Raw genomic sequence first — 24,831 nt, forward strand, 5'->3', positions numbered from 1 at the left:
AGATTCTAATGTGGTATCTAGGCCTGGGCTATATTCAATGGAGCGGGTTCTCCACGGTTTTCAGCCAACACTTAACAAATTCCTTTGCTGAATTTAAAAAAGTCTAATGAAATAAGCAGGGTAACATATCCAGTTAAACTTAAGCCGAGGTAAGAACTATGCATTATGTACACGACAAATCATTAAATAAACCATTCATAATGAAATAAACAGGGTAACATTTCCAGTTAAACTTAAGCCGAAGTAAGAGCTGTGCATTATGTACACGAGAAATTTGAAAATATTTTCGGGTAAAGGTGAAGCCTGGTTATATTAAAAGTTTCAGTCTTGATACCATGCCCACTGACGGTGAGGCCTGAGCCAGAACTAATTAGGGGTTAAGGTGCATTGATGTAATCATGCTGGCGGTCTACCCAATTCAGTCTCAGCTTGCACTCTCTCACTCCTGTGCCTACCTTTCAAGCACATGTGTTGACCCATCATTCATGGTTCTGTATTGTAATAATGATCCTACTATTAGTGCAAGTTCAGAATTTTGATGTTTTCATACCTTCACAAGCAAAATAAATTCTATCTCTACAATTCATATTCAAAAAACAAAGATGGCGAACAGTGTACAGTCCGACTTTAATAAAATTGTTCAGACTGAGTAAAAATATGACAAAAATTAAATCAAATTTAAACTACAAAAAAATGCAGATCCATAGCAATGTATAAGACATTTAAAAAATAATCACACGCCAAAGACAGTAAACTTATATTTTCTACACCATGCATGTAACACTTATTTAACGTATGTGTATACACACAGAACACACACACTATAATTTTGCCTGTGGTTCTGTATGGGTGTGAAACTTGGTCTCTGACATTAAGGGAGGAACATAGACTGAGGGTGTTTGCGAACAGGGCGTTGAGGAGAATATTTGGACCGAAGAGAGTTGAAATCACAGGAGGTTGGAGAAAACTGCATAATGAGGAGCTTCATAACTTGTACTCTTCAAGTATAATTAGAGCGATCAAGTCAAGGAGGATGAGGTGGGCAGGTCATGTAGCACGAATGGGGGAGACGAGGAATGCATATAGGATATTGGTGGGAAAGCCAGAAGGAAAGAGACCACAGAGAAGACCAAGGCATAGGTGGGTGGACAATATTCGAATGGATTTTAGAGAGATAGGATGGGATGGTATGGCTTGGATAAATCTGGCTCAGGATAGGGACCAGTGGAGGGCTCTTGTGAACACAGTAGTGAACCTTCGGGTTCCATAAAATGCTGGGAAATTCTTGAGTAGCTGCAGAATTGGCGGCTCCTCAAGAAGGGCTCAGCTCCATTAGTAAGTACCGTATTTACGCATGTATAGGCCGCACATTTTTTGCCAAAAATTCAAGAGGAAAACTGGGGTGCGGCTTATATTCGAAATATTCGAAATCACACTTCATTTAAAAAAATTATATTCATAATTAGTAATACAGGGTGTAATACTCCTGAAATAATATTCCAAGAAAATTATTTTTTCTATAATTTCTGTCTGAAAATTGTGCTGCGGCCTATACACGCACGCGGCCTATACATGCGTAAATACGGTAAGTAAGTATACACACAGAACAAATCCGCTTAACTGTATGCACAGAACACAAAATCCTATAAATGTTGTACAAATGGAATAACAAACATTCCAGTTTTAAATTTGACAGACTGTGTCTAAAATGATGACATCAACGATAATGATGACAATGACATCAGCAGTCATCTGGGATGTAACGCTGTATAGTTTAACAGACAGGTATAAATGTTTCAGAGCAATACACAGCCTGCATCTTCAGGATAGGTGGAAACAGTACCTTCTGCTGAACAATTAATGCCTATCTAGCAGTCTCTACTGTGTCACATCCAAGAAGACCATAAAGTTAATACTCAACAGCATGAGAACAAATTTCCAAATAGCAGTAATTAACTAAAATAACAAAACCTTCTGACCCACAAGGAAGTGAACAGAAAATGTGCACTCAGTCTGGCTTGTCTATGTCAGGTTACCCAACTGTCAATTCAATCAAATCATATACAATATGAAGCTAATGTTAAACTTCTATTACTAAGCACCTTGCCTCAAGCAGTAATATCTGACTTGTACATGGGGGATGCCCAGTTTGAATCTCAACCGAGACACAAAATGTCACAAGGTTTTCATAGTTTTGCTCAACTGTATCAGTACTTTCAACTAGTCCACAACTGCTTCCTTCCAAACTTGTCTAACTCATTATTCAGTATCACCAAATCAATTAACGCTATGAAGTCTAAGTTATTGACAGCACCATTAAACAAACTTCCGTCAGTTTCTGTAGCTAAATAAAACTGCTTTATACATCCATAGGTGAAGCACCTGCTCCTGCAGACTCAATACCCGAAGAAGAGGAACTAACTCTGGTGAGTTGCAAAAAATACAAATATATCTGCAGTGTGCTGAAGTTACGTACAAGACAAGGCAAGAGACACACCAATTTTTAATTATCTGTTCCATTAATAAAGCACAAGAAAAATTAAACTACAGCCTTAAAGCAGAAAGCAGACCATTATGAATCAAAATGGATATTTTCACCTTATGCTAAGTTTTGTAAAATACTGTAGCATAACTACGCAGTAAAAATGGAAGACACATACTGAAAACGTACTATCTCTTGGCTCATAATGTTGGAAAGCTCATTAGTTACAGCCCAAAATAAAATGTTCTGCTACAGAGGTAATGCCTGTACAGCACTTGACATACACGATCGGGTATGTGGTGCCACTGATGACTTTTACTTTTAGATTTTTCATACTCTTAAAACTACTGCAAAAGGCTAAGAAAGTAAAGTTCATAGTCTGTATTTTCAGGCATCAAAATTTATGTCACTGTGCTAAATTAACCCAGTGAAAGAATGAAAAAGACAAGCCTATTTTTTTCAAATTCTCAGTAAAATTAAATCAAATTTTGAAATTTAATATAAAGCATGACTCTTTCATATATATAAAACAAGAAAAGAATGTGTAGAAGTATTAGTATCAGACACATTACAAAGAAGTTATATTTCAGAAAACAGTTACTTAAAATCTTACAATAAATAACTGGCACTATTACTGTTCAGAGCTGTTCAATATTTCTGGTAATGATACTTCAGGAGGTGGAAATTCCAGAAAATCTCCGGCCGCGGGACCATGTTGCCCAGATACTGCGACTTGATTCAGAGTCACTTGAGAAAGAACTGATTTTGTCGAAAACTGCGGATATAACACTCAAAGAACTCAAGAGACTGTATGACAATGCTATCAAGCCTTTAGAGATGCTCTACAAATACCGAGAACTAAGCAACAGACATTTTGGAGGTATGTTAATGTCAGATGTTTAAAAGCATTATATTACTCAACTACATGAATGAAACATTATATACTCCTGAATTAAGAATTATTATTATTTTATTAAAAATACATGTGGAGCATGGCTATGCTTTGATATTTAAAAGGTGAGAACACAACTGTCTGTCTGTTTCATTTTTTTAAGATCCTGAAATATTTTCAAAACCACTTATCCTCTTCATGGGTCCCTGGAGTGGTGGTAAGTCTACGATAATCAACTACCTGCTCGACAATGAATACACATCAACAGCGCTACGCACAGGTGAGATGCATTATAGTTGATATAAATAATGATTACCTTTTATAAAGACCATTTTCACACACCACAATGAACATTAAATTTCCAATCCTGTTTCTATCTGTAAAACAAAAGTACCCCCCCATCTTGAAAGTAACTCTATTAAACACTTGTGGGGGAAAATACCCTGTTGCAAGGAGAGGTTTAGAGTGTCCCAAATACAAATTTGACTCAAGAGGCACTAGGACAACACAGCATTATTATAATATGCCGTATTGCTAATGAAATGTTGAAATGTCATATTCCTTCATTTACAGAAAACGTTTTCAAACAGGTAACAAGGCTGTCAGTGTGCACAGCATATGGTAAACACATGACAGCATGCTCATACACAAACACAATAAAACCTAGTTTAGGATCTCAAAGGTGGTATACACCATGCTGGACAGTACACGTATCCATTATTTACACAGGATATGAATATGAAACATTTTGTGTCCACTATAGTTATGGCTCTTGAAATAAATAAACAAACTGGATGCTATGCATGTATTTCTAAGTTTCAATATTAAAAAATCACCATGGCCTATCATGGCAGAAACTTGAACTATCTGTACTTTTCAATTATTCATAACTCTTTACATTTTCATTAACACGGATAATCAGGAATACACCAAACTACATAGTCTTAGATAATGAAATGTTTGTTTCCCAACATAACATTTAAAAACAAAGAAAAACAACCAGAGGAAGCCCAACATGTACAAACAATGTTCAATCAAGACTGACATAAGAGCCTCCCTCCCTGTATTAACCAGTCTTTGAACTAATAACTCACTCAAAACTACGAAAGAGTTATGCCTGCACAAAACAAGAACTCTGGCATTTGTGAAGGTGCTGAACCATCTCCTGCCTACTTCAACATCCTGATGTGGGGAGACCAAGTAGAGGTACTGGACGGGACCCAACTAGCTGCTGACTGGACTTTTTCAGGACTACAGAAGTTTGGTCAAGGAATGCTGGACAGACTGAGAGGTCTTAGACTACCAAACCCACTGCTTGAAAAGGTAATATGTCTAATAATCTTTGAAAAGTACAACAAAACAAGGCATCACTTGCTTAATTATGCAACATAAAATGGTAAAATTATTTGACTTGAAGAAGTCAACTCAGAAACCAGGACACCTCAATTAACAATGTATAATAAGGTAAAATTAACAGGAAATCAGACTTGCATTCAGTTGGTCACCAACTGTCAATCATGAGTGAAATCTTCATGATTTTCCTCAGTCCCATCAAAGAAATGTTAGAATGGTAAGAAACCTTGCTCTTGCATCAATGGTATGATAATGACTAGCTACTGTGGTATTTCTAGCATCATTTGCACAAAAATTCCATTAAAATTCAAGCATATATAATTTAAATACTATATTTCTGTTAACTACTACATTTAAAATAATTTTCATTTTGGAGCATCTTTAGATTAAGAAATATCACTTTCAAATTCATAAATTAAAAAAAAAACAAAGCTCTTTTTGCATCAGAGGAAAAATCTTTATCAAGACATGCAGTACTCGGCCGATGCTCTTCTCCAGTACATACTTGTACCAAGCTGGACTCAAACTTTTTAATATCAATTCAAACATAAAGAGATTTTATGAAGGAAAAAAAATCACTCTTTATGCTGAAAACATTAGTTTTTAAGCTTCATTTTTCATATATATGAAATGTGATATATATTTCAAAGCATGTGCAATTGAATAATATGTTGATCTCATATCCTTGTTTAACATATATATTTATTATTATCCTAATTTACTTACGGACTAGTTTTTGGTTCATATATAAGAATTTTATTTGGGTTCCAAAAAGTTTCTTGAGTATGAAAGGGAACCCTGATTAAATTAAATTGGGAAACACCGCAGTATATATCCACGAGTGTACGCAAATAAACACATGATGTCCCATATAAAATTGTGGCATTATAACACCTCATTTCACTGACTAAATCAGTTTGAAATGTAGAGTTCAGCCAATCTCCATTCAAGTTCTCTTTCCTTCATCACGCCTCTCAGGCTACCACAGCATCACTGAGCAATATATGTGTACAAACGAACCTGTTGACAGACTGCTACGGCTCCCAGTTAACACACATCGACTGCAGTGTATATCTTACAACCTGAAGGAGCCAAAGCATTCCACAGTTGTACATTTTTCTAAACACATTTTAAAAGCTTCTCTGACTTATTCTCTCTCCATAACGTTGTATGTATAAAGCCACTGAGTGTCTGACGGCACAATTCTTCAGATAACCGTATAGCTGCATTTTAAACGCATTTATTAATCTTTGATTTAACAACTAGCTGCACTCAGCAAATTTCAAAGGTTCTTAATTAAACATAAATGTGTTCAATTTATTTATTCATATATATTTCATGTCATGCATTCATTTATATGACTCTGCAAATGGGTTAACCTGCTGCAGCATCTTGTTCAACCACTGCATTACTTTGGCCTTACCCCTTTGATTTGATCATTTCTCAAGCATCTTTTGTTGTTGCTTCAGCAGAATCAGAAATATAAGGTTGTCCATATCCTGGCTTGTTTTTCTCATTTTTATACAGTGGTGAGACCAGATGATAAATCCAGAAACAGTACTGACCATTGCCAGATTACAATTTAATCTTTATGCCTACTGATGCAAACACCACTCCTGAGCTGCATTCATGTATGTTCTCTGTAGTAATTTGTTTTGTTTCATCTGTAAGCAGCTCTCACAATACAGCTGTCAAGTTGTGACTCCATTATCATTCCCACTGCAACTAGCAAGCAGTGCAAACATAGCGAGCCGTTTTATATCATATAGACGCTGCCAATATGCGATGCTACATTACACTGAAATCGAAGATCACCAATGAAAATGAATAGCAAACTACTGAAGGAAGTGGTCATGGCATAATTTGATTTATTATCCATCCCAGCATTTGCCTGGAAGGATTGAGGAAAAACATGAAAAATCTCAATGGGAAGAGTTTGTGTCCCAACCAAGATTTGAACCAGACACCAACTGAATACGTATCAGAAGCATTACCACTTCAGCCAACTTGCTCAGTTCCATTTTTAAATTAAATGTTTTGCACCAGAAATACACTATAAGTATTTTTATACAGATTTGGTTTCCAAACCTACATTTCAGATGATCAGTTTTCAAACATAGATATTTAAAAAAATGTTAATATTGTAACATTCTGTTACATTGTAACGTCTGTTTCTCACAATTCCAATAAGGTAAATATTGTGGAGATTCCTGGAATTCTGGAAATTCGTAAGCAAGTAGAACGACTATTTCCATTCAATGATGCCTGCCAATGGTTCATTGACCGAGCTGATATCATATTCCTGGTGTACGACCCATCCAAGCTGGACGTTGGACCGGAGACAGAGGCAATACTAGACCAGCTGAAGGGAAGGGAGTACCAGGTTTGTTGCTGAACTACATTTACAATTCACTACTTGGACATAAACACAGTCAAATTCGTACAGAATGATCACTAGTAAGACATTATTTTTCTTGCAATACTTTTACCACAAGCCGGGATAGCATACTCATTTAGTGACTGGCTATGGGCTGGATGGCTGAGGAGTGGGAGTTCGAGTCCTGGAAGGGGTACGACTTTTCTTTTCTCCACACTATGGCACAGTGCTTAATTAGTTAAGCACAGGGACAACTTTACCTTACCTTTACTTTACACTTTTACCACATTCTTCACGAAGAACAAAGAAGCAACATTTATGTAAAGGTCATGACTGTCTGATGTTGAATCAGTTCCTAAACCATCAGATTCTTTTAAAATCTACATTGGAAAATTTCAGTAAAGTAGTCAGGCAATCACAGTTTTCAGCCACATCAACTGACAAAAAAGGCTACTGTACAGATCATGGATGTACTTCTCATGAACATCATACTGTTACTTAAATTTTTGTTAAATTCAATATGGGAGATCTTTGCATAATGTTAGCCAGCGATGTTCATTTTCAGCCATACTAACAGGTTAAAAAACCTATTTTACTCAACTGTACTTTCTACATTATAAATTAACTTCTTAAAGAATATTCTAAACCACATTCAATACAACAAGCATTTGCATAAGGTTAGTAGGTCATTTTGTTTTTCACGCAACCTGACGAATTACAAAGCGTACCGTATTTACGCATGTATAGGCCGCGTGCGTGTATAGGCCGCAGCACAATTTTCAGACAGAAATTATAGAAAAAATAATTTTCTTGGAATATTATTTCAGGAGTAGAACACCCTGTATTACTAATTATGAATATATATTTTTAAATGAAGTGTGATTTCGAATATTTCGAATATAAGCCGCACCCCAGTTTTCCTCTTGAATTTCTGGCAAAAAATGTGCGGCCTATACATGCGTAAATACGGTATTTGCATCAGGTCATAAATGCATTTTTTCACATATCCCATAAACTGTTCAGCAAGTTTCGTTGTGATTTAATATTGTGCACTGCTGTTGAAATATGAATTTTGTTTCTTTTACCCAATATATTTTGGTTTGCTGAAATGCCATTTATAAACAATTAAGGTTAATGAACTGCAAAGTATGTTGTAGGATTTGAGGTTCTCAGAACAGTGGTTGCAAAGACATAATACAGTCTGCTGAATATCAACCTACATTTAAGAGGAATATGTCATTCGGCTTGCTACCTGCTTCATGCTGGTGTCTTACTTGGCTTATTCTTTGACCCTTGAGATCTAAGTGATATGTTCCTCCAAAATGTCAGTTGACTTTCTGTGGACTATACAATATTATGCACAACAATATTTCTTGTTGATTTAACATACTTTTAAGAAGATAAATTTAGGTCAAGTAAATTGCCTGCTCTGTCTGGATCAAAGTACAAGCTCATACAATGCTGCTTAGTTTAAAAAGATTCATCATATAAAATGTCATCAAAATCTAAGAGATAAAACATGCGACAGTCATTCAGACAACTGAAAATATGAACAGTAGGGCTGCCTACAGACATACGCAAAGATACAGGTACACAGGCACAATGAGCCTGTACAGCAATCTATATGCATGTGTGAAAAATTTATGAAAGCATGACTGCCTCTGTGGTCTAGTGGTAAGAGTGCCAGATCCAGAGGTCCTGGGTTCGATTCCCGGAGCTACCAGATTTTCTGAGTAGTATTGGGTCTGGAACGGGGTCCACTCAGCCTCATGAGGATAATTGAGAAGCTATTTCAAGGATATAGCGGCTCCAGTCTAGAAAACCGAGATTAATGGTCGTTGGAATCCATTGCACTTGTGCACTACAGGCCACAGAGTTATGGGATTAAAGCAGAAAGTGGAACACAACATTCTCCACCCGTCTTATTTTGCCTCATCCATGCCTCAGCGTCATGCAAACTGACATATTTACAGACGCGCATAATTCTCAACAAAGCTGATCAAGTACGCCCTGAGGAGCTGATGAGAGTGCAAGGCACACTGATATGGAACATCAGTCCTCTCATGTCAAGTTCTGAGCCTCCAGTTATGTATTCGACATCGCTCTGGTCACTGCCATATGAGTCTGGGGCTCCCACACGTCTACTACACGCTCAGGAGAGAGCCTTCTTAAGGGATCTGAGGGATGCCATTGACAAGCGGGTCGAGAACAAGATCGCCAGCGCACGCCGATTTGCTGTGAGTATACGTTTACTTAAGCATACCTGACAGTAAGTGAAATAACGCCACCCATATGAAGAATAGTACACAAATCAGCACTATGACAATTCAGTCAGTATGGCAAATAGGCTACATGCTGGGCAACTGTGGAATTCAGGTTTGATTCCCAGCAGAGGCAAGAGATTTGTCCCTTCTTCACACCATCTGGGGTTCAACCAGCCTGCTGTACTGCGATACCAGGAGCTATTTCCTTGGGGGTAAAGTGGCAGAGGGGCATGTACTGTCTTCGCTTGCTTGGAAACCAGGATCATGGGTTCGAATCCCACTCAGGGCATGGATGTTTAGTTTGTGTGTGTGCGTTTTTCTGTCTTTGTGTACAGGTAGAGGCCTTGCGACAAGCTGATTACCCGCCCAATGAGTCCTACTGAATGTGTAAGATCTAGAAAAACCGAAGTGAATGGAGAAGTTCATGGAGGTAGGCCTAGGCCCACTGGGGCTGTAGTGCCAAGGAAAAAAAAAAGTGGCAGAGGTGTGAAGCTGACTATTTGGCTCCATTCATTCTCTAATATGTCCTCATGGTGTGTTGATTCATTACTTAAGGACAGGAATAAATTTACCTTTATTATAAACTAGTGTACTGACATGTAAGCAGAAACAACTCAACAAAAGGGATTTCAGATATATTTAATCAATATAGAAGAAAATAACAGAGCTCAAGCATTACATCTGAAAGAGAATTCCATCAGCCTTCCAATCCAGTTCTGATCATTGCACTTTCTGCAAAAGTGTGCAATTGCCTGTAACATCAAAATGGATTGAAAGGACAGGCTGTGAGATCGCAAACTCGATTGACTGGTTCAATGGTGAACTCTCATGGTGGAAGTGATTGACATCTGCACTTTGTAAATAACATCTTCCTGAACAGCTGAATAACAACCAACTGCTCAGGGCAGATCCTGCATCACAGAGTTTGTCACTTAGTATGGATGCCACCAGATGTCTTCTTTGGGGGGAGGGGTTACTTACAAACTTACATTTAAGCCATTTAAGGCTGTTTTTACTCACTGCCCTGTAGTATCCAGGAGAGAAGAATAACTTTTTACAAAATGTTTTCAAGTTATAGAACTAATGTTTAATATATTTCCAGTGTTTCTTCCCCCCCCCCTCACAATTTTGATTTACTTCCAAAATTCCAGGTGGAAGGCAGATGCCTGGCTTGTCCCAAACTGGGATCTGCTGACAAATTTATTAGAACCCTAACATAAACTGTCAAGAATATTCATTATAGAGTTCTCAAGGTGTCTGGTGCATATGGACAGACACAACAAACTTAACAGGTGCTCCATAGAGTTGCAAACTCACCTAAGAATGAACATCAATATGTATTCTGATTCCCTGGTCATCCTGAAGTCTATATTTTATTTTTTTTTCTGTTATAAAAGTTATATATGTTTTAAAAGTTTGTGAACATTTTCGTTTAGATATTTTGGAATCTAAAACTTCATATTTACAATTTTTAAGGTCCGGGTTCGCAATCATGCAAAAATGGTCGACTGCTATCTAACAACCTACTACAACCACAAGTCCTTCTTTGCTAACAAGAAGAAGATTAGTGATGACATCATTGAGCATCCTCAGGACTATCACATTTATGAAGGTCTGAGCACACTGACCAACATCTCACGTTACGATCTACCTGATCCAGATGTCTACAAGGACTTTTTCAGACTGAATCCCCTATATGATTTCCAACTACTTTCATCAACATGCACCTACTTCAGGGGATGCCCCATCAACCGACTAGATATTGCTATAGCTTATGACTTGCCAGAACTTGTGGGGAAATATAAAAAATCAGTTGAAGCTGCACTGGCTGGTATTCAACCAAAAAGTTGAGTCAAGAGAGTATTCACAAACACTCACATCCTGTAACCCTCTCAAAATATGGAAGTGAAACACTGTAACACTGTAGGTGTTATTCTGATGAAAGATCGGGCTTGAAGTAGTTGGATCAAACATTGGCTATGAAAAATCTCTATGCTCTATAAAACCATTTGGATACATACCACATTAGCAAAAACAATCACATTAGTATAATCTACTTCCACAGCCCATGTATACCAATATTAGAAAAACAAGAAGGGTTCAATATGTTGCCTCCAAAAGCTTTAGAAATTCAAAACATATCTGATAACAAATATTACAACTAAAATGAACAATGCAATTTCAAGGATTGAACCCTAACTGAGAGGAGAAACGAGGTAAGAATCGTGGCACAAGACTGCAAAAATAGGTGTACATTCTATGTCAGGAAATCTTACCAAGAACAACACGTTCATTCACAAAGTCCGAGTGAGTACCATGTTAGGAAACCAGTGTGATAATGTGATTGTGTTCATACATTTCAACTTCAAAATATCCAAACTGATGTAACGCTTGTATGTCTAACATTCTGTTAGAAAGTACGCTTATATTTGCAATTAATACTCAAGTCATTGAATGAAGAAAGCTTTAAGTATCTACATGTGACCAGTAGCCTAATGTGACTGAGCTAATCAAGCTTCCACAGCCTCTGTAAGTGTTTCACAAGATCGCCAACCAGAAAAAAAAACGAGGAGGAGAACAGATGAAAAGGGATACAACAAATTACCTTCCAGTGAAGTGATCAAAGTTGGCATAAATGTGGTGCTAAACTGATCTAACTTGTGCTTGGTTCATGCATGCACCACTCAAATTTCTGAGTGGGTTGTTCACCATCAAACTTTTAAGTGTTCCAAAAAGCATCATTAGCTAGAAGATGCACATACTTTGCACTGAAACTGCACTGTTTCCCACACTGAAACAGAAAATTGAGAAATTGAAATGATGCACATTTAAGTGCCAAGCAAAGTTCTGATGGTGAGCAACGGGCACAACTGGCTGCGTTTTCCAAAGGAGAATGACCACAGTCAATTTATGTATGTCCAAGCTCTTTATAAACTCAAATGATTTTTAATCCCCGCTAATTATGAAGCAAAACAATTAGAATACTGTATTTTTAAGTCAATAAAACAGACTAGTTGTAGAAGAATGCAGTTACAGATAGAGTATATTGCATCAAATACATATTCCTTTGCCTGTTGAAGCTAATTCCAATGAGGTAAATATTAGATTGTTTCATTACTCATGCCATGTGAAACACTGGCAAATGGATCTGTGTAAATTTTATCCATAAGAATGGACGTGTTTGTTTAAATAAATGGAAATGTGTCTGTCTTCATCTGTGTACTTGATACCCAGTCATGGTCATTACCAAAAGCTTGCAATCTGGGACAGCTCAGTCGGTATAGCAACAGGCTACAAAATGGATGGCCGGGGTTTTTCTGCAGCATCCTGACTGGCTCTGGGGCTCAACCAGCCTCCTATCCAATGCATGCCAGGGCTGTTGCCCCAGACGTGAAGCAGCCAGTGTGTGAACCTGACCACTCACCTCAATCTAATGCTGAAGTCAAGAATGGTGGAGCTATATACTGTCATGGTGTTGTGCTCAATTAATTAAGCAAAGGGACAACTTTACCTTGTACCTTTTATCAAAAGTTCAATTCAAAGCACCTGCATTACTAGCGTAAGATTCCTGTTCAGCAGTTCTATGCAGAAATAGCGTTTCTTAGACCAAATCAAGAATTTCACTAAATGGGGCATATGCAAAATTGTATGAAGAAACTGTTCATCTTCCTACAACTTTATACAGGGCCTGCTTGCAACTTCACACCACCTTAAGCCATAATAAAGATGACGCCCTGTAATTTCTCTTTAACAGATAACAAAGTGTAAGCACATATATGCTGAACTGTACAATTATGCAAAAGCTATTTACTTGGCAACAATCAAGCAGATGTGCCTGAAAGGAATGAGGCTGCTTCCCAGTTTGTTTCCAACTGTTACAGCTGTCTATGTGTGATGTTTCCATTATTCAAATCTGACAAGACACAGAGAGCCACCTGTTATCCTTCAATGAGAACATTCTGTTTGTCTTACGGATGATTTCTTTCTCGGTATTTTGAAGCCTCCCAAGCTGTGAGGCTTCAAGCTGCAGCTGTAGCTTTTCTACTTTATAAATCTATACATTAAATTTTTAAATCCTTCAATTCCAACACATCCATACTGTGCTTGAAGATTTCATTCTCCATTCTGTTTACTCAGTTCTTTAGGCTTGTTTTAATAATATCTGAAGTAATCATAACTGAAAATGCTAGTTGCTACATTTCAACACACTTCAAAGTATAACTAACAGGCAAAGTATACCCTATACAATGGGTGCCTCCCTCTAGTGCTGAGGTCAAAAATGCTGAAGCTATACTTCACTCCTCCATACGTCTTATGGCATGGAACTTAATTAAGCACAGGGCCAACTTAACCTTTTTAACTTTTTTAATATTGTAAGTACCATTAACTCTGACAACTCTGTGGCTTTTAGTCCACAAGCGAACTATACCGACCAACTGAACGCAGCTTGTCAGTAAAGTTAGTGCCAACTTTTGTGGATAGAGGATGTCGCGTGGACAGCACAATGGATTCCCATGGCTGTTAACCTCTGTTTTCTAGACTGGGGCAGCTACTTTCCATTCAAGTAGGTCCTCAATTATCCTCACGAGGTTGAGTGAACCCTGTTACAGAACCACTACTTCTCAAAAAATCTGGCAGCACCGGGAATCGAACCTGGGACCTCTGGATCTGCAGCCAGAAACTCTGATCACGAATCTCATAGACTACACAAAGTATTAGGTCCCATTACTTTGAATCCAACATCTGACTTTGATGTGGTGAGGTAAGTGGTTGGTAGTTGAATATGTTGGGATAGTACCTAACATAAATTACGGCCACATTCACAGCTATTCCAAGTTTTAAACAGAATCATCCAAGGAAAACTAGATCTTATGGAAATAAATGTACCTGAACCTCCAACTTATCACTGATGCAGTGTACGGCAGTGTACGATTTTATGTATGGTTATTAACTAACTTCATGGACCTGAGCCCTTCTTGAGAAGCCACCATTCATGCAGTTACTCAAGAATTTCCAAGCATTTTAAGCAACATGAAGATTCACTACCATGTTCACAAGAGTCTTCCACTGGTCCCTATCCCGAGCCAGATCAATCCAGTCCATACCACTACATCCCATCTCACTGAGATCCATTTTAATATTATCCACCCACCTATGTCTTGGTCTTCGAAGGGGTCCCTTTCCTTATGGCTTTCCCACCTATATCCTATATGCATTCTGCTTTTGCCCCATTCGTGCTACATGCCTTGTCCATCTCATCCACCTTGACTTGATCGTTCTAATTACAACTGGCAATGAGTACAAGTTATGGAGCTTATTATGCAGTTTTCTCCAACCTCCTGTCACTTCATCTCTCTTCGGTCCAAATATTCTCCTCAGCTACCTGTTCTCAAATACCTTCAGTCTATGTTCCTTCTTTAATGTCAGAGACAAATTTTCACATCCATAGAGAACCACAGGCAAAATTATAGTTCTCTTTTTTCTAATTTATGTTTTCAGACAGCAGACAAAGGGTTCTGGATTGAACAGTAACAAGCCTGACCCGAATTCAGTCTCCGCTTAATTTCCTCCTGAATCAAATTTTGGTTTGTCACTGCTGTTCCCAAATATATGAACTGTGCCACATTTTCAAAGGACCTGTTACCAATCTCTATGTCATGACCTATGGTTATTAAATCTAATAAAAATGTTAACTAATGTTACTCAACATGAGCTATTATTTAAGTTACAGCTGTCAGTAGGCAAATCTCAGGCAAGGAAAAAAACCTAGTGAATTCAAAAGGTTTCAAGGTCAACTTTTACAAGTAGTTATGACAATTACTTCCAATGCCTGCTACTGCTGGCCACATACAGAGGATGTCACTGGACTTGTCTTACTTCCATAAGCATACACTCAGGATATAAGCTTCAATGGTTAATATAAGTTAAAGCAAATGTAATCAGCATATATAATACATTAGTACAAAAAAAATTTTTTGAGAAATAAAGTTTCATCAAAATGTGTCAAAGATAATCTTAACCTTACAGTGGGCGAATTCAACTCATACAGCAATATCTGTGGCTCAATCCATGACAAATCACTGTAATATGACAGAGGCCAGCATGTTTAAAAATTTCTTTAGGAATTTTGAGAATTGTTTGCATACTGACACCAATGTAAGCCCAAATTTTTGAAGCTGAGAAACCAATAGGGCCACCTTGGGGGCTTGTACAACATGACATCAAGATCAAGTACAAAACTTCTTGAAAATTACACATAGCAAAACCCCATTTAAGATTTCTCTGGGAAGCAGCTGATGTTCACATTAAACTTAATAAAATCTTAAAAAGGAGCAGACTTAACACTGAGTTTACTGCCATGGTATAGTTGGAACTGAAGTCAGGGAAAACCTCAAATCAATGTTGGTTCCAATGTTATCTGTCTAAATAAGAAGAGGATTGCGATAATCAAAATTGTGTTGGAAAGGTCCTGAAGCATAGATTCCACGAGTGGCATACAGACATTTTAGGTAGGATAATGCACTTATTGGTGGTGGGGGGGATATTATTCAAAATTTTCATAAAACAACACATTCACAAACTTTCTGCTGCCCTTTCAAACAGAAGAATAATAAGGTACTCTGAATTTCCAAACAATTCTCCATTACTATTCATTCTTTCTTTGCAAGCTGGAACCATATTTCAAACAAATTAAATTAAGCACCAAAAACCATAAAATTGGAAAAATTCCTTAAGCTGACAAACCCGTATCCCACATGTCTACTAATTTTAGAGTTGACCGATATTATTTGGAATTTCTCAGACACAGAAAGAAAGAAAAAAGATTTCAGTACTTACATTTGGTGTCACTTCTCTCAGCCATTCATCAGCTTGCTCATCAAAGTCAATTTTGCAAGCATTTCTCAGGTCTTGTACTGCTTCCTCCCACTGACCCAGCAGACGATGGGCTCGCCCACGGAACTTGTATGCAGCTGCATTGTCTGGGTTGATCTCAAGTGCTCGCGAACAATCACGAATGCAAGCATTTGGTTTATTTAATTTTAAAAAGCACTGTCCCCGTTTAGCATAGAGCAAAGCAGAGCCTGTAAAAATACAATAATACAATTATTTTCGTTTGTACAGAATTATAAAGAGCTCCATCTTCTGGGATATAATGCCATGTGATCTGCTGAAAGACAAATGGTGTGTAGCAGGTACATGTCACCTTTGCTTGCCACCTGCTTCATGCACTTTCTTGTTTGGCTTACTCTTTAACGTTTAATATGGGGACTACATGTTCCTCCAAAATGTAATTGACTTTCAATGGATTTACTTACTTACTCATGGAGCTGAGCCCTTCTTGAGGAGCCGCCAATTCTGCAGCTACTCAAGGATTTCCCAGCATTTTATGGAACCTGAAGGTTCATTACGGTGTTCACAAGAGCCGTCCACTGGTACCTATCCTGAGCCAGATCTATCCAATCCATACCATCCCATCCTGTCTCTCTAAGATCCATTCTAATATTGTCCACCCACCTACACCTTGGTCTTCCCTGTGGTCTCTTTCCTTCTGGCTTTCCCACCAATAACCTATATGCATTCCTCGTCTCCCTTATTCATGCTACATAACCTGCCCACCTCATCCTCCTTAACTTGATCATTCTAATTATACTTGGAGAAGAGTACAAGTTATGAAGCTCCTCATTATGCAGTTTTCTCCAACCTCCTGTCACTTCATCTCTCTTCGGTCCAAATATTCTCCTCAATGGATTACACTGTGCTAAATCCCATTGGAATGAACTCTTTGTAACCACTGTTATGAAAACTTCATATCCTAGATACAAAATTAATTTCTATGTGCTCTTCAATAACACTATATACCATTAAGGGTTTCATGTTAGTCCTCTCTATGATAAGTGTAATTTGGAATATATGCCTTTCTTCACTTTTATTTTCAAGCTAGTTTCAGTTTTTGCTTATGATAACCATGAACAGCTTCAGATATCAAGAGCTGGCAGCGGATATGCCAAGAACAAAATGGAGTTTAGAGCAAAGAAGAAGGGGAAGAATTTTTGACTAAATTCTAGGAAACAATAAATAAAAGTAACATATTGTCGCGTATCGCGCTTATATCGCGACAAATAAATTCTCGACGTATTCGATGTAGCGAATTTTATTTCACATCCGCTCTCACAATCACCCAAATTACAATCTGACGATCACTGCTATCTGCAGTATCACAAATAGTACACTGAAAAATGCCACAATACAACTGACTAGTTGCTGGCTAACTCGACGATAGGTCCAGGACTCGCTGACTGACTCAGTACAACTCTGCGGTAGNCAGAGTTCTGATAATGGTGTATAACATAGGATTACTGAGTTCTAGGACTCTGTCCATCATTTGGTATTTTAGAGAACAAAGTACCTCAGAAACTGAATCTGCTGACTTCTACAAATGACAATGGTAATATCCACATACATAAAGTCCCTCCTCTCACTGTTTTGTTGCTACATTTTTTAATTATGTATGATACCAAGTAGTTATGGACATGAGCAGATGATAGAAATAAAAGTCATACTTGATTCCTCTTGATGGCAGCACCATTCAATGCATATCTTCATTCCATCGAGTTTAGTATCTGAGTTTAATGACATCTTTTCAGAACTTTCCTTTTTCTTGAGGTTTGGTCTTTTTTGGCAAAGTTAAGTTTAACAACTTCCCATTAGAATTCCAATGGGCTTTTTATGCTAATCATTATATTTCTCAATAACATAGAAAGCCATATAGAATCAGAACGTGTCAACGCAGAGAGGGGAAAACATTCACCTCTATGGCTGATCACAAATGCACAAAGGCACTTGGACCAAATGGAAGATGCACTTATAATAATAAAGTATAAACAATCAAACCCTTGAGCTGTAACCTAAAAATGAGCAGAGTTCTCCCATATTTCGGAACATAAATGTGTACGACTAGACTGTAAGACCCATACTTACATTTTAGTGAAGACCAGTTAGAGGACTACACCTGACACTTTCAGGAAAGTGAATAAATGGCTCTACGTACAACTTCATCATCACTATATCAATTTAAAATTGCATCATTTACTAAAATAACAGCTGTTTATTAATACTGTGTTCTTAAATTTCTAACTAAAAATAATGGCTCTTATTAGAACTGAATGACCTTGAGTAACTTCAGTTAAAATTCATGTTACATCTAGTAACTTCAGATGGTAAGTTTCAAATTTAACCCTTAACATCCCATAAGTCAATTAGATTCAGTTAGCATATTTGCATTAGAGCTGCCTCAGCCAAAGAGACTGACTAAATAATAGACAATTGAAAAGTCATGAAAATTACCATACAAAGAACAACGTAAACATATACACAACATGTACACATTACACACACAAAACCAGTTCAATGTAAGAGAGTAAGCTTTCATGCTAACTGAATGCAATGACGTAATGAAAGCACTAATATCTTCTCAGATGGGTGACTGTGCAAAGGTTGAGTTTAAGATCAGTGCTTCGGAGATTTACTTCATCTCCATCATCAGATACAATTCTTTATTGGAATCTGTCGTAACACAACAACATAACGGTCAAGGTCAACATAACTTTAGCTACATGTAACACAACAATGTAACGGTCAAGGTCAACATAACTTTAGCTATATGTATCTTGTAATCTGTATTCCCACCAGAATGGACAAAATACATTGTAAAATGAGGCACCGGCCAAACAATTAATATCAAATAATACTACATCTATACCATGGCCCTCCAAGCAGTTTACTATGTGTATACAAGTCTTGAATATACCATTATGTCCGTGGGAATATACCAACAAGATTGCAACAACTGACTTCATAATATGAAATATCACATGAATAGTTTTTAACCATATTTTATTATATAACTTTCATTTTATAATAATTAATGTGAAATGTTTTAAATATTTGGGTAGCTTGTTAACAGATGATGGAAGGTGTGCTAGTGAAATTAAATCCAGGATTGCCTTGGCAAAAGCTGCATTTAGCAAGAAGAAGAATAATTTACCAGCAAATTGGACTTAAAGTTGAGGAAGAAACTAGTGAAATGCTGCATTTGGAGCATAGCTCTGTATGGGGCTGAAACATGGACACTTAGGGCAGCAGATCAGAAACATCTGGAAAGTTTCGAAATGTGGTGTTGGAGAAGGATGGAGAAGATCTGTTGGACCGATTATGTGAGAAATGAAGAAGTGTTAATTAGAGTCAGCGAGCAGAGGAATATCCTACACGAAATAAGAAAACGGAAGGCTAATTGGATTGGTCATGTTTTACGCAGAAACTGCCTTCTAAAAGAAGTTATCAAAGGAAAGATAGAGGGGCGGATACAAGTGACAAGAAGAGGAGGAAGAAGATGTAAGAAGATGCTGGATGACCTTGGGGACAGAAGAGGATACTGTCATTTGAAGGAGAAAGCTCTAGATCGCATTAAATGGAGGAATTGTTTTGGAAGAGACTGTGGACCTGTCGTCTTGACAGATTACTGATGATGATGTATTATTATAGTGTTACATAGTTGTCAAGTATCGAGTTCTACTGTCACAACGAAATGAGCTCAATAGTGTCTGAATATAACCATGTATTTTGCCTGATGATGGCTTTAAAAGCCAAAACATGTAGCTAAGGTAATGTTGACCTTGACCATTATGTTGTTGTGTTATGTTGGATTCCAATAATGTTGACCTTAACCGTTAAGTTGTTGTTACGACAGATTCCAACAATGTTCACCTTGACCATTATGTTGCTGTGTTACAACGGATTCCAATAATGTTGACCTTGACTGTTATGTTGTTGTGTTATGACTGATTTCAATAAAGAATTGTATATAATAAACACAACAGGATGCACAAAATGAAAATCCATCGTCAGGGTTGGCCCTAATGGTGAAACACAGAAGGTCTTAGGAGCTGTGGATCTGAATGAACTTTGATGCAACTTATTCCCTTAAGAAATTCTGATTAAGAGCAATGTATTGTCCAGATAGTCATACCTGGATTCAATAAAATGGCTTCTGTGTAGATATCTACTGTCTTCTGGAATTCCCCTGCAGCAAAGGCTTCAATTGCTTCTCTCTTCTTCTCATCTGATTTTTCGATATCTTCCTCTGTGACCTCTTTATCAGAACCACCCATAGCCTGTGGTTCATCGAAATCTGGTTCTGGAACAAGACATATCATTGTGTTATGTGTAAAATTAAACTATTTCAACATTAATTGTATATCTTCCTTAAATTAGAAGAAAATTAAATAACCAGAACATCATTTTTGCAGATTCCTGTCAACATAGTAATAATCTCCCCAGTTCCATCCATAAAAGGCAAAGGATTTCTAGCTCGAAGAGCTCTGTCTTCTGAGATATAATGCTGTGCTTCCACTGAAAGTCAACTGACATATCAAAGAAACATGTCACCTCCATCTTCAGGTCGAAGAATAGGGCAAGTTCTGCTTATAACCTGCTTCATGCTGATTTCTTGCTTGGTTTATTCTTCAACCATGAAGATGGAGGGGACATGTTGCTCCAAAAGTCATTTGACTTTCAAGTACACAGCATTATGTCCCAAAAGATGGAGTTCTTCATAACCACTGCTGTGAAAACCTCAAATCCTATGATTTCTAGATCAGCTAAGTGACTACTTGATTGAATATAAACAAGCCATACAAATCCTGACACTATACTACAAGCCAGAAGGTCATGGGTTCAAGTCCCGACGAGGTGGATTTATTTTTCAATTGACCTAATCCTTCCAACTGCACTATGGGCCTCGGGTCGACTCAGCCTCTAACAGAAATGAGTACCAGGAATCTTCCTGGGGGGTAAAGGGTGGCTGGCGCATAAGGCTGACAACCTTACCAATATCTGTGAGTTCACTGTCTAGATTATGTGGGAGCCTCAATGTCTCACAACCCTATGGGCCTCCATGGCCTGTTACAGGGATAACTTTTGCCTTACAAATCTTGTACACAGATTTCTACACTTAAAAATTACAGGAGCCAAAATATCATATGGGATTTGAACACGAGGACTGCCTGAAGAACAAAGTACTTGTACATATGAGGATTGTACAAATGAAACAAATATGCAAGCTTGGACATGATCATCACCCTCAAAGTGCTAAAATTCTGTAAAATTAGGTCACATGAAGACATCAAGGCTCCAAAGACGCACGGGTTCCACATGCAATCCAAGGGTTCATTGTAGATGGATTTCACTGAATGTTGAACCAATGAGATGTTTGCCTCAGTGACTAATGGAATTATCCAGATTATTTCTAGTACTTACGTATTTAATGAGTGACACAAGTAAGATTTAAAACTTCATCACCATCTTCTCAACCACATTACTACTACCAACCTTACACACATATTTAAAAAAAAAAAAAACCAAATCTAACCCTTGAATCTGTCTCCAACAGTTATTATTATTTTATTATTATTATTGGAGGGGGTGGGTTTCCCCATGCACCGCGACCAGTTTGATCTATTGTACGTCCCCGTGATATTCTACCAGTCTCTACACCCTACCGGTACTGGTGCGTGCCAACAGTCCCGACTCAGCCAGCGAGTTCGGTCTCTACTGGCTCAGCGGTATCTAGATGCTTCCCCCATCTACCAGAGGCATTAGAGACTACTGTTGGGCAGGAAATGTCCTTCAATTTGACTCAGAGGTCTCCTTGAGACATGAGGTTCTTTTACGTGCCGTAAAGCTACGACACGGGACCCACGGCTTAAAGTCCCTCCCAGAGGACTTGTTCCCTGAATTTTTCCGCCCTTAAAAATTCCACGACCTCCGCCGGGTTTGAACCTTGAGTCATGAGGTGGGAACGTTACCACTAGACTACGGAGGCCGCTTCTCCAACAGTTAAGTCCACAAGGGTCAGTTTCTGGCTTTGTTTTTACAAACCAGGTAATTGGGTTCTGTGCAGTAATATCATAATTATAAAGATAGTGGTAATGACTGGAGAAAATGTAATCCTGGATCCAGACAAGTCAGCCATGGCTGAAGACGGGATCAACTTGGGACACTGTGATCAGTTTCACAATACCTCCATCCTCGCCACCAAGATCCAATACATGGATCACATCTTTAGTGGGGGCCATTGAGATTGAGCTCCGGCCCATCAGCATGAACAGAGAAGTTGGGTTTTGTCTCAGCAAGTCATGGAAGCCTCTTATCTGCTCCTTCAGGAAACCTCCGGAACATTACGCCACATCCACAAGGCTACGCAGGTGGATGCACGGCCGGCAGCTTAGCCCTGAGGCTACTGGGTCAAAGCTCTCCCGCTAAACTTCCCCCCTCCTCCCGACACGACCTGCTCTGGCCTGCTACCTGCTCGCCCATCTTCCCAGACCCTTCCCTTCTGCTCTCTAATGATTTCCCATGTGGCATACTCTCCCTCCCTTCTTGTTCTTATTTATTTTTTCTTTTTTTCTACCCTAAAGATGGTGGCAATACATTCTTCCGAAATGTCAGTTTATATTATATGAGTAATCCATGAAGACAGCAGTCTTCACAGTCACCGGTGTGAAAACTTCAAATTTTACAAACTTGTAATGGGTTCTACAAACTACTCTGATATCTTATATCTGATATTCTTATTTATTTTTTCTTTTTTTCTACCCTAAAGATGGTGGCAATACATTCTTCCGAAATGTCAGTTTATATTATATGAGTAATCCATGAAGACAGCAGTCTTCACAGTCACCGGTGTGAAAACTTCAAATTTTACAAACTTGTAATGGGTTCTACAAACTACTCTGATATCTTATATCTGATATCTGATATTCTTATTTATTTTTTCTTTTTTTCTACCCTAAAGATGGTGGCAATACATTCTTCCGAAATGTCAGTTTATATTATATGAGTAATCCATGAAGACAGCAGTCTTCACAGTCACCGGTGTGAAAACTTCAAATTTTACAAACTTGTAATGGGTTCTACAAACTACTCTGATATCTTATATCTGATATCTGATATTCTTATTTATTTTTTCTTTTTTTCTACCCTAAAGATGGTGGCAATACATTCTTCCGAAATGTCAGTTTATATTATATGAGTAATCCATGAAGACAGCAGTCTTCACAGTCACCGGTGTGAAAACTTCAAATTTTACAAACTTGTAATGGGTTCTACAAACTACTCTGATATCTTATATCTGATATCTGATATTCTTATTTATTTTTTCTTTTTTTCTACCCTAAAGATGGTGGCAATACATTCTTCCGAAATGTCAGTTTATATTATATGAGTAATCCATGAAGACAGCAGTCTTCACAGTCACCGGTGTGAAAACTTCAAATTTTACAAACTTGTAATGGGTTCTACAAACTACTCTGATATCTTATATCTGATATCTGATATTCTTATTTATTTTTTCTTTTTTTCTACCCTAAAGATGGTGGCAATACATTCTTCCGAAATGTCAGTTTATATTATATGAGTAATCCAGGAAGACAGCAGTCTTCACAGTCACCGGTGTGAAAACTTCAAATTTTACAAACTTGTAATGGGTTCTACAAACTACTCTGATATGTTATATCTGATATCTGATATTCTTATTTATTTTTTCTTTTTTTCTACCCTAAAGATGGTGGCAATACATTCTTCCGAAATGTCAGTTTATATTATATGAGTAATCCATGAAGACAGCAGTCTTCACAGTCACCGGTGTGAAAACTTCAAATTTTACAAACTTGTAATGGGTTCTACAAACTACTCTGATATCTTATATCTGATATTCTTATTTATTTTTTCTTTTTTTCTACCCTAAAGATGGTGGCAATACATTCTTCCGAAATGTCAGTTTATATTATATGAGCAATCCAGGAAGACAGCAGTCTTCACAGTCACCGGTGTGAAAACTTCAAATTTTACAAACTTGTAATGGGTTCTACAAACTACTCTGATATCTTATATCTGATATCTGATATTCTTATTTATTTTTTCTTTTTTTCTACCCTAAAGATGGTGGCAATACATTCTTCCGAAATGTCAGTTTATATTATATGAGTAATCCATGAAGACAGCAGTCTTCACAGTCACCGGTGTGAAAACTTCAAATTTTACAAACTTGTAATGGGTTCTACAAACTACTCTGATATCTTATATCTGATATTTGATATTCTTATTTATTTTTTCTTTTTTTCTACCCTAAAGATGGTGGCAATACATTCTTCCGAAATGTCAGTTTATATTATATGAGTAATCCATGAAGACAGCAGTCTTCACAGTCACCGGTGTGAAAACTTCAAATTTTACAAACTTGTAATGGGTTCTACAAACTACTCTGATATCTTATATCTGATATTCTTATTTATTTTTTCTTTTTTTCTACCCTAAAGATGGTGGCAATACATTCTTCCGAAATGTCAGTTTATATTATATGAGCAATCCAGGAAGACAGCAGTCTTCACAGTCACCGGTGTGAAAA

The 24,831-nt window shown here is 37.6% G+C and overlaps 2 protein-coding genes across 3 annotated transcripts in view; one reads left to right on the forward strand and one right to left on the reverse strand.

The window, feature by feature from the left end:
• LOC111871067 (sarcalumenin) overlaps positions 1-12,582 on the forward strand; it is a 48,152-nt gene extending 35,570 nt beyond the window's left edge. For both annotated transcript variants that reach the window (XM_023863837.2, XM_023863838.2), the window contains exons 5-11: positions 2,374-2,426; positions 3,158-3,362; positions 3,538-3,654; positions 4,525-4,697; positions 6,919-7,110; positions 9,078-9,341; positions 10,845-12,582. In XM_023863837.2, the coding sequence (XP_023719605.1) occupies positions 2,374-2,426; positions 3,158-3,362; positions 3,538-3,654; positions 4,525-4,697; positions 6,919-7,110; positions 9,078-9,341; positions 10,845-11,219 (1,379 nt within the window). In that variant the 3' untranslated portion in view covers positions 11,220-12,582. The remainder of the gene's footprint in view (positions 1-2,373; positions 2,427-3,157; positions 3,363-3,537; positions 3,655-4,524; positions 4,698-6,918; positions 7,111-9,077; positions 9,342-10,844) is intronic.
• LOC111871069 (putative protein FAM10A4) overlaps positions 1-24,831 on the reverse strand; it is an 81,881-nt gene that overhangs the window by 55,751 nt on the left and 1,299 nt on the right. The window contains exons 3-4 of the mRNA XM_023863843.2: positions 20,395-20,562; positions 16,206-16,450 (exon numbers count right to left, since the gene is read on the reverse strand). Of these exons, the coding sequence (XP_023719611.1) occupies positions 16,206-16,450; positions 20,395-20,562 (413 nt within the window). The remainder of the gene's footprint in view (positions 1-16,205; positions 16,451-20,394; positions 20,563-24,831) is intronic.

Source organism: Cryptotermes secundus, unplaced genomic scaffold (genome assembly GCF_002891405.2).
Source record: "Cryptotermes secundus unplaced genomic scaffold, Csec_1.0 scaffold73, whole genome shotgun sequence".
Taxonomy (NCBI): Eukaryota; Metazoa; Arthropoda; class Insecta; order Blattodea; family Kalotermitidae; genus Cryptotermes; species Cryptotermes secundus.